We start from the raw sequence: 17,486 nt of genomic DNA, 5'->3' as shown, positions 1-17,486 counted from the left end.
GTGTTGGGTGTGCATCTGACTCACTGAATGCTCTAGAGTGTACCAGGGCCGTGTTGGGTGTGCCCCGACTCGTGTATTTAGCATTGCTCTTGAGGGGTTGGGGAGTGAAACCTCCCTTACTGCCTGGGAGTGGCCATGGGGGTTTCTCAGCTAAGGTGACAGTCGCACTCTGTGGGGTGTATCAGGGTAGCCAGTGGGGCCTCTGAAGATTCTCATGTGGGGCCTGGAAGTAGTATCTCAGACTGGTACCATGCAGGGTCTTGCTGGTTGTAGCCTTTTTGTGACACGTGGTTTCTGAATATCTGCCATCAGATTTGACCTGTGATGCTGGTGTCTGCCTCCCTCTATGGAGCATGCTGCTTCACAGAGGGCGGCTTCAGATTCTTCACTAATCTCCAGTAGGATATAACATATACCTCTTTGTACAGTGCTTTTACTTGAGTTTAACTCAATTTTTAAAAAAATTTGGATTAAAATCTTAGCTATCTGAAATATTTAGGGTTATTCTTTTTAATTTTTTTATTTGTTAATTGACAAATTGCAATTGTATGAGGTTACTTTTCTTGAGTTGTATTAAGCACCTATGTTTAACCTCAATAACATTAAAACATTTAGATGAAAACTTTTCAAAACGTATTTTGATGTTTACTGCTTTTTAGCTAGAACTTCCTACAGGTAAACCCCAGTGATTCTTGGCCATGACTAGGAACAGTTCCTTCTACAAACTAAGACAGTGCTGCTCTTACCGCTTTGTGAGTACACGCTAGTGTTTCAAATTCCATCCAAAACCAACTGCCCTGGGTTATGGAGTCTTATCAATTCCTGTATTTTGTTTCCTTTCCCCCAATCTATTTTGCTCTGAATTAATCATCTTTTATAGCTTGCTGAATCACCTACATTTCTGTTTAGAGCCACCCCTTTTCCCTCCTCGTCCACAATTTTGTTCTCTTGTGGATTTAGAAACCAGATGATGACACAGGTTGGGACTGTGGGCAGTTGGAAGGGGCACCCTTATCTTCTGAGGAAGGGCTTGAGGATGCTGCTCTTTAAAACACAGTGTTCGAAGCTTCAGAGTTGTCCAGAGGCCTTTAAAACATTGCCTCATTCTAGAGTTGTTGGCTCTTTTCCAAATCCAAATGTACTAATGGTTATAACTAAATTTATTTTACAATAGTCTCATTTGTTAATATGACATCTTCACTCTTACCTGGAATTCTTCACTCTTAGAATTCATCGACAGGTGTTAAGTATTGTGTGCCCCAAAGGTTGCCGGTCATTGTGGGGAACACAGAAGAGTTTTAATATGTGGGTTGTATGATTCAGAAACCTTTGCTCTATTTAGAGACACTGTAGTCAGATATTCATGGCACCAAAGGAGGTAGCCAAGATTGGTGTTTGTGCATTATTAAAACTGGTCTATGGGAAACACGTGGATAACTTATGAGCTCTTAACTTTGATTCATAATTAGGTAGTCTTTGACATCAGACTGGCTAGTTCTCATCCTGCGATGTGTGAGTTAGTTGGGAAGGGAATCTCTGCCTTTCTGGAGCTTCTATAAAGACCCCAACTGTCTTGGTGCTGACGTAGACTGCATCTTGCTGGTCCCACTCTGAGAAGTCACTGGCACTGCACTCGCTGGCATAGCCCACACGGATACTCCTTGCTCCAGCCTTTTGCTTGCTTGTTTTTGGTGGGAAGCCCATGTGAGTTCTAAGTGAGATCTGCTGGGGAGCTTATGAATCCATCTAAATTTACTGCCCGTCATATAGAAAATGTTCCACATGGGGTCAGTGTATTACCCCACCAGCACAAGATCCGTGGGCTGCCCGTGACATCCTTCTCTCCCTGCATTCCTTTTGTTCCTTGGAATTCATTGTCAAGCTGTTCGAACTCTACCTGTGTTTACCTGCAATAACTGGGCTATGGAGAGAAGTGTCATCATTTTGCTCCAAACAAGTATCTTCACCATTAGGATCAGCCATTGTCTTAACTGGATGTGAGCAGTGGGTTTTGGAGCAGGTTTTTCCGCATCCTAGCGATAGAGTTTTTGTCTTGTTTACTACATATTATGTGTTTATTATGATTATGATTAGATAAGAGACAATAAACTCTTGGTCTAATGTAGGCGTGATGTGCCTTTGATCACAGTACTGTGAGCTTTCTGTGTGTTCCTTAAGCTACAAATGAGAAAGAGATTGTGGTTTTGAATGATGTTAATGTGATTACAAGTAATAATAGCTCCATGGACAGTCTCGAGATGATGGTGTAAGGGAGGTATGCTTGAGGGTGCCCCCAATCAATTCGTATTGTGTTCTGTTTAAAAAGAAATAGTGTGGCCGGGCGCGGTGGCTCAGGCCTGTAATCCCAGCACTTTGGGAGGCTGAGACAGGCGGATCATGAGGTCAGGAGATCGAGACCATCCTGGCTAACACGGTGAAACCCCGTCTCTACTAAAAAATACAAAAAACTAGCCGGGCGAGGTGGCGGGCGCCTGTAGTCCCAGCTACTCGGGAGACTGAGGCAGGAGAATGGCGTAAACCCGGGAGGCAGAGCTTGCAGTGAGCTGAGATCCGGCCTCTGCACCCCAGCCTGGGTGACAGAGCGAGACTCTGTCTCAAGAAAAAAAAAAAAAAAAAAGAAATAGTGTAGTACCTTAATGATGTCTTTAATTACTCACACGTTAAAGCACATGGAATTAAATTCCCTTCTTTGTAAATAAGTGTTTAAGAATTTCACCAGAGAAAACAGAGATCCATATTTGTGACCACACTGAAAAATTCTTGGTCTCTTTATGGCTTTATTGCAGAGGTGAGAGGATTTTGGTCTTTGTCCAGTAACTGAATACACATTGTATCATTTAGGATGGCTTTGGCTGCAGATGATGGGAAATTGTGGCTCCAACTGGTTCAAACATTAGGAAATGGCCTCACGTCACAGGCAGGGCAGACCCTGAGCCTGGTGTGGCCGGTGGCAGCTCCTCTGCCCTGCTCTGAACTCTGTCCTCCTGTCTCCTCCAATATTTTGCCATTATCCTTGCGTGCCTAAGGAGATCGCTGCAAAGGATGTGGGCATCCTGTGCAAATCACCTTCTCCCCTCTGCCTCCCTAAGACTCTCCACCCTCCAGCCCCCACAGGCCTCCCTCACATCTTGTTGGCCACTGCTGGTCAGTGTCCATTCCTTAGTTCCTGATGAAGCCCACGTTGGTGAGTGTCTTAGCTTGGGCTGCCAGAAAAAGTGCCACATACTGGGTGGTGTCAACGTGAAAATGTGTTCCTGGGACGGGAAGTCCGGGATCAAAGTGGTGGCTGATTCATTTCCTGGTGAGGACTCCCTTCCTGATGTGCAGACAGCTGCCTTCTCGCTGTGTCCTCACGTGATGGAGAGAGACAGAGGAAGCCTGCCCTCCAGGCCTCTTCGTCTCTTCTTATGAGGGCATGAGTCCCATTGCGAGGGCCCTACCCTCATGACCTCCTCTAACCCTAATCACCTCCCAAAGGTTCCATTTCAAGTACAGGCAGTCCCTGACTTATGGCTTCTTGACTTTACAGTGGCACGGAAGCACTATGCATTTGTAGAAATTGCATTTTAAGTCCCATACAACCATTATACCTTTCACTTTCAGTGTGATATCCAATCCATTACATGAGATATTCAGCACTTTCTTATAAAGGAGGTCTTGTGTTGGATGATTTTCCTAGCTGTAGGCTGATGTGAGTGTTGTGAGCGTGTTTAAGGTAGGCTAGGCTGGTTCTGACGATGAGTAGGCTCTGACATTCACTGCATTTTCAGCTCATGGGATTTTAAACTTACGATGGATGTGGGGACGTAGCCCCCATGTACATGGAGGATCATCTGCAGCGTCACACCGGGTGGGGGGCTAGGACTTCCACACATGAATCTGGGGAGGGGAGCACAATTCAGTCCATAACAGTGAGACAATAAAAGTGTTGTCAGGCTTTGCCAGATGACAATGTAATAAATACTCTAGCGACTACAGGCCAGGAACAGAGTCCCTACGTCACGAAGAATGTGTATCACAGCTCTTAGCTACCAGCCTGGGTATCTCAAATGTTTATGTTAACATTGGGTACTTCTCTTTCTCTTAGTGTCGTGTGGGAGCCAATGGGAGATGGGAAGAAAATCATTTCATTGGCCGATAACCATATCCTGCTGTGGGATTTACAGGAAAGCTCAAGCCAGGCTGTGGTAAGTAAAAGGAACAACACAGCATTTGTTTTTGTATTTTTAAACGAAACCGCACGTTCTCACTCATAGGTGGGAACTGAACAGTGAGAACACTTGACACAGGGTGGGGAACATCACACACCAGGGCCTGGGGTGGCGGGAGCGGGGAGGGATAACATTAGGAGATACACCTAATGTAAATGATGAGTTAATGGGTGCAGCACACCAGCATGGCACATGTATACATATGTAACAAACCTGCACGTTGTGCACAGGTACCCTAGAACTTAAAGTATAATAAAAAATAATAAATGAATAAATAGGGCCTTTGGGCTAAATTCAGAATATAATTCTTGATTCACAACAGTTTAGAATTTTGACCTTAGTTAATGAACAGACTGAATCATCAATCAAAGAACTGAGTGATGGGGTCTTTCAGGTGAAAGCCGTTTAGATGTCACTCAGGGCTTGTGAGATATGACCCACACAACCCGGTTGTTTGCAAAACATCTGCCTTTTGCTGCACTTTAAGCACAGGAGGGAGTGGGATGCCCAGGAGTATTTTGTACTGTTTCAAGCGCACTGTCCTTTTGATGAATGGATTCTTAAAGTATATTTGGGTAAAATCATACTTTAAGTAGGAGCAGTTATAACATTTTAACTTCATAGTGGTGCCTCGCTCTTTTCGTGTATTTGCATGAGTTATGAAAATAACATTTAGCACTTTCTTTGGGATGAGTTTTGCTTTTAAATATGCATCGTTTGAATACTTTGTCTCTCACAGAGTAAATATTAATATATATTTTTCATATTTGATTTCTTAAAATTTTCTGCTTTAAAATGTGGTTTTTACATGCATTCATAATTTCATTGCGTTTCTTTATGTCAAAGTAACCACTTTAGAAAAGAGAAAAGGGAAGAACTTTGAACTGACAGCACTTACAATGTCATTTATGCCTCGGGGGCCGCGTTGCCTACACACAGTCAAAGGGATCGCGCAAGCATCCATTGGATAGATTTCTCCAGTGATGGCCTCATCTTATATTTATTTGTTCCTAACATGTTTTTTTAGCTTTCTCCCTCATGGTGCCTTAGAATATTAATAAGTCCTTTCCTCACCCCGCTAGGCTGACGAGGTGGCATGAATAATGGTCCATCATTATTAATAAGTGGCACAGAAGTAAGACTTAAACATATTAAACGTCCTGTTAAAGCTCTAAACCTCTGAATGGACAAAAGGGAGTCTCACAGCCTTCACTGTGGAATGAAGTGGTGGGCATTCATCCAGAGCCTCAATGGTATTTAAGGAACAGATTTATTATTTGTATGAGAAACTTTAAATAGGAGGCATAGCTTCATATCTTGGAGTAGGATGCAAATTTCACACAAACTTTTAAGATGAAACAGGAAACTGGAATCGTATTTCATGCCTGAGATGGACCCCTGCGGACCACACCTGCAGGCCGCGGAGATATGTTCCCGTCTCCCACCTTCCGGGAGATTCGGCAGAGTCCTGGTCGTGGTCGAAGGCGATGCCGTCCTTGTCCCTTCCCTGTCTGCGTTTTCGCAGGGCATTCCTACTTAACTGTAAACTGCCAGCAAGAAGGAGGAAAATACTTTCCTATTGAAACGCCAGGCTCATGGTAGGCTTTAGGCAAGACACTTGGGCAGAGGGCCCAGCTCCTTGTGTAGACACCTGGGGAGAGGGCTCCGCTCCTGGTGCAGACACTTAGGCAGAGGGCTCCACTCCTGCTATGGAGACTTAGGCAGAGGGCTCCACTCCTGGTGTAGACACTTGGGGAGAGGGCTCAGCTCCTGGTGCAGACACTTGGGGAGACGGCTCTGCTCCTGGTGTAGACACTTGGGCAGAGAGCTCAGCTCCTGGTGCAGACACTTGGGCAGAGGGCTCAGCTCCTGGTGCAGAAACTTGGAGAGAGGGCTCTGCTCCTGGTGCAGACACTTGGGGAGATGACTCTGCTCCTGGTGTAGACACTTGGGGAGAGGGCTCAGCTCCTGGTGCAGACACTTGAGCAGAGGGCTCAGCTCCTGGTGTAGACACTTGGGCAGAGGGTCCCGCTCCTGGTGTAGACATTTGGGGAGAGGGCTCTGCTCCTGGTGTAGACACTTGGGGAGATGACTCTGCTCCTGGTGTAGACACTTGGGCAGAGGGCTCCGCTCCTGGTGTAGACACTTGGGCAGAGGGTCCCGCTCCTGGTGTAGACATTTGGGGAGAGGGCTCAGCTCCCGGTGTGGGAAGAGCTGGCTGGAGCCTTCTGCACACCTACTGTGCTCGCCATCTCAGGGAGGTTGCCAGGGAGAAAGGAAACCCCAAGTCCCACACGTTAGGATGCGGCAGGTTCTCATCCGCCCCAACTTTGGAGACCTATTCTGTAATCAAACTGTGAACACATCTTCAGGGCCTCGGTCATCTCAAATGGATTTCATGGTAGGGTGATTAATCTGTAACTTATTTTCTGCAGAGATCAATTTAGTTTTCTCTCCCCCTTTTTTATCCACTGTCAGCAGTTCTGTCAATATCACTTTGTGACCCTCCACTACAGTATTTAATACAGAAACCTTCCTATCGATTTCAGCCATCTTCACACCCAGCTTCTCAATGTTTTTTTATTGTTTGAGGATATTGCCTTCTGTGGTGAATCTAATCTCATGCTCACTGCATCATTACCTTTTGCAATTAAATCGGAGATTCTTTGCCATTTATAATCATTAGCAGAACTCGGGGAGGCCTGGAGTGGAAGGTTCCGTGGGGGCCACAGAGCCCAGTGAGGGCAGAGGGATGGCCGCCCTGTGTCTGTGCTTGCTCATTCATCTTCGCCTCTCCCAGCTTTCACTTGCCATGAAATAAATAGCTTCTGTCAAGGAGCCGACAGTAAGCCGGAAGAAGGAAGCTTGTGTGAGGATTTGCTGCCACCTCTGCCTTCTGTTCACGCAGGAGAGCAGGAGCTCCTTGAAGGTGGCCATCTAGAGAGTGCCATCTGCTTGGCGTGACACACAGCACCTCTTCGAAGGAAGGGAGTGTGCTTCAGGAGCACAGTGTTTCTGTTGGAAAGTTTCTGATCAGAGGTTTAAAATGTACCGCAGGAGGATCAGATAAACCAACATAAGCTGGGGGGTGCTCCTAGCGACAGCAGCAACGCCACGTTCAGGGTGTCTGTAAATGCAAACAGCGGTTGTGTTTTGGGGACCAAGAGAGCGGAGGGCAGAAGCCGAGTTTAATGTCAGGGCTCGTGGGGAGGGGCTCAGAACTTGGTGGGCGGTTGGTGGGTTCCGTGGCCCCTTGCCAGTGCACCTTGGAAAGCCTGTTCTGTTTTCATCTTTCTTGTTCTCCAAACTGGAAGAGACGCGGTGCAGAGGAAAGAAAGAAGCTTGTTTTGTTAAAGTGGAGAACTTCGTGTGTAGAACCTGACCACTGGTTCCAGCGGCCACCCTCCTGTTCACAGCAATGTGCCCATAGGTGGATTCAATTGTCTTTTTATTTCTGATATTTTATTAAAATTGTATTTATTTATCTTTACACTTTCGTTTTAGGTCCAGGGGTACACGTGCAGGTTGTGACGTAGGTAACTTGCATGTCACAGGGGTGTGCTGTGCAGATGACTTCATGACCCAGGTAATAAGCACAGCACCGATGGGGCGTTTACAGTCCTCGCTCCTCCCATCCTCCACCCAAACTATGCTCTCACTTAGAAGTGGGAGCGAGGCCAGGCGTGGTGGCTCACGCCTGTAATCCCAGCACTTTGGGAGGCTGAGGCGGGTGGATCACCTTACATCAGGAGTTCAAGGGCAGCCTGGCCAACGTCGTGAAACCCCGTCTCTACTAAAAATAAAAATAAAAATAAATTAGCCAGGCGTGACACGTGCCTGCCATCCCAGCTAGTCAGGAGCCTGGGACAGGGAGAATTGCTTGAACCTGGGAGACAGAGGTTGCAGTGAGCCAAGATCACACCACTACACTCCAGCCTGGCAACAGAGCGAGACTCCATCTCAAAAAAAAAAAAAAAAAGAAGGGGGAGGTAAACCCTGAGAGGACCTGAACACGGAGAATGGGACAGCAGCACCGGGACCTCCTCAGCTCGCCTGCAGCCATGGTTTTCTTGTCTAGAAATCAAGCGTGCTCACCCCTGCGTGTGGCTGTCATTGTCGTGGGGGTGTTCGTTGGCAGCTCCTTGTCCTAGTGTCTGTCTCCTGTCCTCTATGGCAACACAAACCAGGACAAGCCTCACTCCCCAGCCCCTCTGCAGCCTGGTGTGGCCGTGGGACTGAGTTCTGGACAAACATGTGGGCGGGACGGGTGGTTCATCCTGAAGGAGGAGACGTTCCCTTCGCGTTTTAAGTCTCTGCTCCTGAGAGGTGGAGGCGGCTGGCAATGTTCTTTCCTATTCTGTCACTTTTCTTTTCCTCTTTTTAGTAGGGTCTTTTTCAGAGCAAAAGTTTCTCTTTTTTTTTTTTTTCAGAACAGTTTTAAGTTCACGGCAACATTGAGTGGATGATACAGAGATTTCCCACAGCCTCCCCCACTCTCAGCATATCCCCGTGTGGGACCTTTGTTATCACTGATGAACCCACGCGGGCACATCACCGTCTCCCAGAGCCCCTCATTGACATTAGGGTTCCCTCTTGGTGCTGGACGTTCTGTGGGTTTGGACAAATGTGCCCTGACGCCTGTCCTCCACTGTGGTGTCACACAGACGCCTGTCCTCCACTGTGGTGTCACACAGACGCCTGTCCTCCACTGTGGTGTCACACAGACGCCTGTCCTCCACTGTGGTGTCACAGAGTTGTTTCACGGCCCTGAAAATCCTCTGTGCCCCAACCATGACTCTTTCCTCATGCTCTCCCTCCAAGCCCTTTGCACACCCGATGTTTTCACCATCTCCATCGTTTTGCCTTTTCCAAGATGTCACAGAGTTGGGACCATACAGTGTGGATGGTTTTTAGATTGGCTTCTGTCCCGTAGTAATAAGCAGCGAAGGTTTCTCCAGGTCTTTTCATGGCTTGAAAGCGCATTTCTTTTTATCACTGAGTAATGCTCCATTGTCCGGAAGGTTCTCCATGTCGATGAAGTGCAGTTTGTCAGTTTTTCCTTTTATGCATTGTCCCTTGTCCCAGGGCTGAGAGCTGAGATGACTCGGATGCTGAAGATCGTCGCCTGCTTTCTCTGGAGGGGCCGATCGCTATGCATTTGACAGTGACGTCATGGTCCACTTTGGTTAAGAGGCACAGGTGTCTGGGCCTCCTTCCACCACCCTCGCCGTGCGGGGGGCACGGAGTCCAGGCTTCCCTGTTGTGGGGGTAGCGCGGACGTGGTTTTTCGGGGCTGCTTGTCTGGAGTACGTGGTTACTGTCTCGAGGTTTTGTGTCCTACTCAGCTGCCCCTTTTTGAAAACGTGGCTTCCAGTGGGCTCTTCTGGGGCCTTACTTGGTGGTGGTTCCTGGCTGCCCGCTTCTTCAGCTCCAGGTCTGGGGTGAATGAGGCAGAAGGAGACCCCAGGGAGCCCCACCGCGTGTCTCCTCATGCCCCTCGTGGGCCTGCCCTCTCTCTCCAACTTTCAAATCACCCTCTGTTGTATGTGCAGTGTCCAGGCTTTCATTGTACTTAGTGAGAGAAACACAGAACGGTGTACGCTCTGCCTTCCCGGCAGCAGGCGTCCCGGAAAAGATGGTGCCTGGCCACCCACTTCCACTAGTTGTTCCCGCTTCTGGAGACCTTAATGATATGAGAGCTCTTCCCTTGTGCAGTTAGAGGGAAGAATCTAAACATTCCAAATGAGCCTGCATGGACCCTGTGTGTGCCGTCATTCCCAGGCTGGAGGCCGTGTGGGGACGAGGAACACGGGAGTGGGGAAGCAGGGATGGCCCCAGACGCCTGCACCTGCCACCAGCCTCACTCATGCAAGAACACGCCACAGGCCTCATGCATGGAAGAAGGACCCACCACGGGCCTCACGCACGGAAGAAGGACCCGCCACGGGCCTCATGCACGGAAGAGGGACACGCCACGGGCCTCACGCACGGAAGAGGGACCCGCCACGGGCCTCGCACACAGAAGGACCTGCTGAGTGTTTCCTGGGGGATTTGGTGTTGAGTTATGACTGCAAGAAGTCAGCCACGCCCCAAGCATACCAGAATGCCATGGCCAAATTCATTCAACAGATACTCAGTGAGCTCACTTTGGAGAGGGTAGTAAGGACTTCTCCCAACACATGGTCATTTCTCACTATTTTTAAGTCATCCTTTTAAACAGAGACACAGACCTCGTCGTCGTATCGTTGGGCCCCTCCCAACTGACAGATGAGGAAAGCTAATGGACGCAGAGGAAGTTTCTGGAGGTGACGTGGTCTGAGTGCCAGATTTGGGGCTGCAGGTCAGGTCTGATGCCCTGGGAGTGAGTCCCACCCAGGCACAGAGGTGTTCCCAGCGGCGCCTGCCCGCCCAGACCTCTCCTGTCCTCCTTCACGTCTGTGAGGTTCTCAGATAACTTGCTCTTATTTGAGTATCTTGAATGATCAGTGACATTTTGTCCCATGAGCACGAATTTGATTTTTGGAAAAAGTTAATTGGAACAAAATCTGGAAAATAAAATAGGTAGGCAAGCTTTGCAAAAGCCGATTAGTGGAAAACGAGTTCAAATCACATGAAAACCGATTTCCTTGTGAGACTCATAAAAAGACATTCAAAATATTTTGATCAGAGACTTTTATCATTAAAATAAATGTCACCTTTATAGCCAGGGGTTTCAGACAATGGCCAGTGAAATTTATGTTTTGGATATTTGTTTTGAAAAAGCTGTTATCTTTAAGAAAATATGTAGTCAGTGATTTACTAAGTTGCATATTTTGATATCATAGTATAATTTACCAAGTTGCATAGTTTTAATATCATAAAACTACGTATATAGTTTGATTTTGTAAATATTGGAGCTCACTAGCGTTTTCTATTTAGTCTTCCACTCAGATCTTGAATAAAATTCATTAAAACACAAAAGTGGCTGTAGGTGCTGGTGGCTCTAGTTGCTAGAGAGCAACTGAGCGTCTGCTTCCCAAGCTCTTCAAAGACTTCTTTCTGGTAATACAAAACAAATTGTGTATTTTTAGAACCAGGCGTCTTTAAGAAAGAGGAGCCGCTCACCCTGGGGAGCTTCGGCACAAGCTCTCTGTCAGCACCCTGTTCTGAGTGCCTGCCATGTCCGAGGGCCACCTGAGCCGTGACATGCTGCTGGAGCTTTGATGGCCGACACAGAGCCTCTGCCTCTTCTAATGTGCCATTCGGTTATAGGGCCTGCAGTATCTAGATGATGCATTGAATGTAAGATGTCAGGTTTTGCTGGAATAGCTGGGACAGGCACGGGTCAGTGGAAGGTGCACAGAGTCCAGGATGACCTGAGCTGGGGGCGGCGAGGGAGGCCCGGAGGCGGTAAGTCCTCCTGTAGCTGGGGCAGCAGTGCAGCCTGCAAAACCAGGTCCCCTTCCTACCACTCCTTAACAGTGTGACCTGGGACATGTTCCTTGGCCTGACCAAGCATCAATTTAACAGTGGAATTACAGGTTACAGGAGAACAGCGTTTCTCACAGCAAGCACTTAGCGCGTGCCTGTCGGGTAGATGGACGGGCGGATGGGTGGATGCGTGGGTACATGGATGCGGACGGAGCAGCTGTAATACATGATCTCCAACACTGGGCCATGGGTGAAGGTCACCCAATAGGAAGGTCACCAAGAAGACTCTTGTGCAGAGGCAAGACAGAACTTGAGGTCCTGGAAAGCAGTCTGTGTCTCCTTCATAATTAAATGACTTTCCCCAAAGTCAGCAAGTGATCATTCCATTTCAGACACGAGGGAGCTGGCGTGCTTTCGTGACACGCTGCTCCCAGTGTTTTCTGCCCTCATTATTCTTTTGAAAAGATCTTTTTCCCTCTCCCAAGAATTGCCTCTAATTAGACCCACCTCTCCAACAGATCACTAATGTCTGATTGGGGTTGCAGATATTTTTTATAGTTTAGTCTATCTTGGTAAAAAAATTTTCAGATCTGTGCTCATGGCCTTTCCAATTTTGAGTGTGTAAAACTGAGGTCAAATCTGCATTTTGGGGTTGAGGACACACAGTTTTTCTCCAGAAACAGAGCTTAGATTTTGGTGTAGCAAAGGAGGAGTGAAAAAACCCTTTTAGTTCTATTCTTCCTACAAATAGAATCCTTTTAGAAATAAACTAAAAATAAGTTTAAAACATCACGTCCTGTCACCTAATGGGGACAGCTGATGGCCTGTGTACATTTTCTAATACAGGAAGGCTCTACCCTTCCAGGAGGCCACATTGCAGACTCTCATGGGGATCAGCTCTGTGCACCTCAGACATCGTCTCCCCAGGAGATGGTGCCCTTGATGGCGTGTGGGAGCCTGCAGCCTGCTGGGGCTCTGTGTCCCATTCAAGCTGGGTGTGCAGCATCCCTCAGGGCCAAGGGCCTACCTGCTGTGTGACCCTGGCAGGACCCACCTCCACCCTTTCTCTGGCCCCTGGTGCTACCAGCTCCTGCCATCTGGAAACGGGGGCCCCGGCAGCCAGGTATCCCACCACAAGAGCCTGGGTGTCCTGCCAGGAGAGCCCAGCCCTCCCCAGGTCCTCTTCCTTGTCTTTTTCTTCTGCATCCTGAAGGTGGCGCTGGGCCTCAGGGACTCCAGCAGATTTCATTTCCTTCGCCTCCATCAGACCCTGGTGCTCCAGAAGGCAGTGTCCGTGTTCGCCCTGCGGAAAGACCGCTCCGAGCTCTTCTGAATGTGCCAAGGTGCTGTTTTCTGAGTCATAGTAAAGACGAAGAAAAACATGTTTAAGATGCCTGCCACGTGCTAGGCACTGTCTGGACATTTGACATGTATTATCTCCTTTAATCCTTATAACCCTGCAGGGTGGATTCTTTAATATCATGCTGCACATGAGTTATGGGAGCTGGAGCCAAGCCCCAAAGAGACTAAGTAACCTGCCCATGGTGGCTTACTGGGAAGCAGAGCTGGGATTCAAGCTCGGGGTATTCACGTTCAAAGCTGGGACTGGAATTCCCAACCAGAGATAGGGAAGAGAAGTTTCCAGAGGTGTCATTGGCATTCTCAAATGGGCATTCCAGGTGCAGCAGTTAGGATGTATTTGGCTGCAGGAGACAGGGAATGACTTAAACAATGAGGAATCTTTATTATCTGCTGTAACAAGAAGTATGGAAATAAAGCGATTCAGTGTCTCCGCAGCATCAAGGCCTCAGTTGCTGTGCATCTTTCCACTCTGCCGTATCCACGTGTGACTGCTTTCTCCCTTCGTGACTGCAAGGCAGCTGCAGCAGTTCCAGCCATCACATGCAGACTCCCACAATTCCTGTGCAGAGAAAGCAGATTTCTCTGCATTTCTGTTTGTAAGGAAGGCCTTTCTTGGAGGTGCCTCTGTCCAGTTGTCAGACACAATGGCAAGTCATGTGTAAACTAGTCACTGGTGAGAACAGTTTCCTCCGGCTTGGCTCAGAGCAGTGTCAGTCCCTGAGGATGGGATGGGAGGGGCTCAGGGTGGGGTGGGCATGGCCATTTTGTGAGCCAGCCCCTCCTGCCTGCCACGCAGCCCAGGGTGCACAAGCTGGGACACGCCTGCACCAGGTGCGTCATGTGTCCTGTACCCTAGAAACGCCTTGCTGTTTCTTCACCCTGCTGTTCTCTGTCCGCGGTGAGAGGGTGGTGCGTGCTTCCCTCTGCTGCCTCCAGTTCCCTTGGTATGGGTCAGTGTGCAGGTGTTAGGGTCTGCCGTGAGCGCGGCCTGCAGGTAGTAGAGTCTGCTGTGAGCACAGTTCTACACGTAGTAGGGTCTGCTATGAGCATGGCCTGCATGTAATAGGGTCTGCTGTAAGTGCAGCCTACACGTAGTAGGGTCTGCTGTGAACGCAGTGCTGTGTTCTCGGTGGTTTTCCTGTCCTCCAAATCAAGCCACCCTTGTCAGCTCTGTGGCTGTTGATGGCAGGAAGTACAGCTTTTTGTCTTTCAAAATCTTGTGCTGAGGCTCTTCTTAGATATGCTCCACATGAGCTGCTAAAGACGACGCCAGGCACATCGTTCTGCTCGTTAGGAGGTGTATTCTTTTGTTCGTGTCCCAGCATTAGTGACATCTCCCTTGAAAGTTTTGTGGGCGCCTTTAATCATTCCTTTTGGACCGGGAAGCACTGAATATTCTTCTTTAATGCTGAAAAAGATTACCGCATGCATCGCGCCCTGTGGAGTTCTTGCTGAGCTCTGTCTCCGTGTCCCCAGGAAACCAAAAATGTGATTGATTAACCTTACAACTTACACTGTACCGTCTGCCCTGAGTAGACCCTCAGAAATTGATGGTGAAATCTCTTTCAGGCTTTTATTAAAATTTACCTTCCAGACTTCTCTGCACCTGTGAGTGTGAAGTTTTCAGGGCCTGGGAGTACAGGCATTAGCATGATCAATGGAGTGGAGTCAGGAGACATTTCCTGTTTCTGCCTCCGGCTGGCTGTGACCACAGGCAGCTCACCCGTTCTCCCTGGGTTCTAGTTTTCCCAGCTGTGGAGTAACGGGGGCCAGAGCCCGCCTCTGAGCTGCTGAGATCCATCAGGGTCTCCCCTTATGTGGGGGTGTCTCCCCGTCACCTCTGGTCAGTGCCTTGTGTTAGTTGTCTGTTGCTGGAACAGATGACCTCGAAGTGCTCAGCACGGCCCACGTGTGTGACCTCCGCTTTTGTGTGGATAACCTGGAATCCAAGCACTCCTCAGCAGGGTCCTCTGCTTGAAGCCTTCCTTGCACGAGGCTGTGTCTCAGGGTCAGTGGGCTGGGCTTGCTGCTGGTCAAATGTGGCTCCTTCTGGGCCGCTGGACTGAGGGCCTGGATTCCTCTAGCTGTTGGCCAGAGACTGCCCTTAGCTCCTGGCCATGTGGCTCCGCAGTGTGGAGCTTGCCTCATCCCAGCCAGCAAGATGAAGCCCAGATCTCTTCTCATCTAATCCGCCGAGGGACCCCACCCTGCTGTGCTGGTTAGAGGCCAGCCGCTTTGGGGCAGCGACTCCACAGGCCGCCAAGTCCGGGGGCCATCCCAGACGCTGCTGACCATGGGCCTCTTCTGCCTCCAGCTTCTGTGGTTTTCAGCCGCCTCATGTCACAGCTTCACCTCTGCCAGCTCTGCTTTTTTTATCTACCCTCCAGCTGGAGGCGCCCCGACCGTGGGCTCTCCCGCCCGACTCAGTGCTGTGCTGTTCCGGCCTCCTGGCCTGGTCTGTTTTGTCTCTGACTACTGGCACGTGGTTCCCCTTCAATCAGGTTTATTTATGTTACCTACCTCTCTGCTTGGTGAGGCTTTTGTTTTTGCCAGGAATGGCTCACTCCTGTGTTTCACTGATTTAGGTTCTGTTCAGTCTGTAAAGCCCATCTCAGTTCCTAAGTCTCATGAAAACTTTCCCTAGTTACTCTAACCTGGATGAGTTCTACTTTCTTTGAAATTCGTCTCAACGTACGTTATTGTCATTTACCCTGGCTTTGTCACTTGTTAGCAAGCTTTTAAAACATTGTACAATTATTTAATTGTTCCAAACCTCAGTTTTCTTATCTGTCAAATGGGGATATTAACATCTACATCATGTGACTTGTGATAATTTCACTAGGAAATGAATGTAAAAGCTCAGCTCAGGGCCTGACATTGAATAACTGATAACAAGTTGTATTTGTTGAGTAATTTCTTTTCATTGCACACATTTACCTCTGCAGCTAGACAGTGAGTGTGAGAACAAAACCCACGTCTGCCATCATGGCACTTGGCACGGCCGAGGAGCTTGCTCAGTAAATGCTTGTTGATCACTTGCAAGGCTAATTGGTGGTTGGTTGATGGCTTAATCAACTTACTCTTTCAAAAATCTAGACAAGTCCATAAGCTGAAGGCTAGGACGTGTTTTATCCCGTGGGTTTTGGACGCAAGCAGTGCTCCGTTTTGCTGACTGAACTTCTGCAAGGAGCACTTATGGGGTTAGAAGCTGATGAATTGCAAGAGCTTGGGATGGCAGAATAGCTCTGCTGGGGACTCAGCTTGCATTGCTTGGCTCGAGGTTTTGGGCCTTCTCCTCCTGGAATGGCTCTGTGGCGTTTCCCACACACAAGTCATCAAGAACTTGTCCAGGTCACTCTGCCTAATTTGCATTACCTTCTAATGATGTGACCTTGCATTCTGTCTTCCTAAAGAGTTTCATAATGAACCAATACAGTTAGTAGAAGGTTAGCTGGAGCACAGTATTGATTAGTTAGAAACAATATCCAACCTTCTCATCATATCTGCTTATTGGTCTTTTTTACTATATTCATTGTCATCAATGAATAATCATTAACCTGATAAGCAGGTCTTCAGAAAACTGAAATAGTACCTGTAAAAAATTTCACTTGACTTGGTTTTTGTTTACCTAAAGGGAATACTACAAAAGTATTTCTTCATTCATATTGTCCACGTGGAGGTTAAGACATTGAACCTAGGTCGGGCGTGGTGGCTCACGCCTGTAATCTCAGCACTTTGGGAGGCCAAGGCGGGCAGATCACAAGGTCAGGAGATGGAGACCATCCTGGCTAACACGGTGAAACCCCATCTCTACTAAAAATACAAAACATTAGCCAGGCGTGATGGCAGGCGCCTGTAGTCCCAGCTACTCGGGAGGCTGAGGCAGGAAAATGGCGTGAACCTGGGTGGAGGAGCTTGCAGTAAGCCGAGATCACTCCACTGCACTCCAGCCTCGGCGGCAGGGTGAGACTCCGTCTCAAAATAAAACAAAACAACAAAATAACATAAAATAAAATAAATAAAAAACATTGAACCTAACTAACTGTAAGTTGCCAAAGTTAAAGCCAAAAATTAGCTCACCCTGTGTTTCTGAAATAATGTGTACACTCAAATCATTGCTAGTCTTCGAGGTAATGTTGCTACCGATTCTTCTCTTTAGGAAACTGTATTCCATCATTGCTGTTGGCAACATTTATTTTGACTTACTCCCAAATTGGCTTTTACTAAAGGTTTTCTTGTGGCTTAGCGTTTAGGGTCGTGAATTTCCCAGCTCCATTTTCTTTCTCCCTTGGTAGCTTTGCGAGGAGGACCCCCTTCTTGGCTCCTGTGTGCCACCCTGCACACTACATGGTCCCTTGGAGCTTGCTGTGGGAGCCATGCCCTCCCTCCCTGCAGTGCCTGTGCCCCCGCTCTGTGCCTGGGTCCATGCTGAGCGTTCCTGGGAGCCCGCCTCCTGCGCCAGCTGGAAAAGCTGCGCCCTTG

At 48.3% G+C, this 17,486-nt stretch overlaps 1 protein-coding gene across 10 annotated transcripts in view; it reads left to right on the top strand.

Annotated features, from left to right (window-relative positions):
• The window catches only part of EIPR1 (EARP complex and GARP complex interacting protein 1), a 173,420-nt gene that overhangs the window by 144,668 nt on the left and 11,266 nt on the right, over positions 1–17,486 (top strand). For all 10 annotated transcript variants that reach the window (XR_002728297.2, XM_023198726.2, XM_023198717.2 and 7 more), the window contains one exon: positions 4,109–4,208. Coding sequence is in view for 9 of the 10 variants with exons in the window: in XM_023198726.2 (XP_023054494.1) it covers positions 4,109–4,208 (100 nt within the window). In the remaining variant the exon portion in view is untranslated. The remainder of the gene's footprint in view (positions 1–4,108; positions 4,209–17,486) is intronic.

Source organism: Piliocolobus tephrosceles, chromosome 15, assembly GCF_002776525.5.
Source record: "Piliocolobus tephrosceles isolate RC106 chromosome 15, ASM277652v3, whole genome shotgun sequence".
NCBI lineage: Eukaryota > Metazoa > Chordata > Mammalia > Primates > Cercopithecidae > Piliocolobus > Piliocolobus tephrosceles.
Note: the sequence above shows the minus strand (reverse complement) of the source record. Positions and strands in the feature narration are given on the sequence as shown.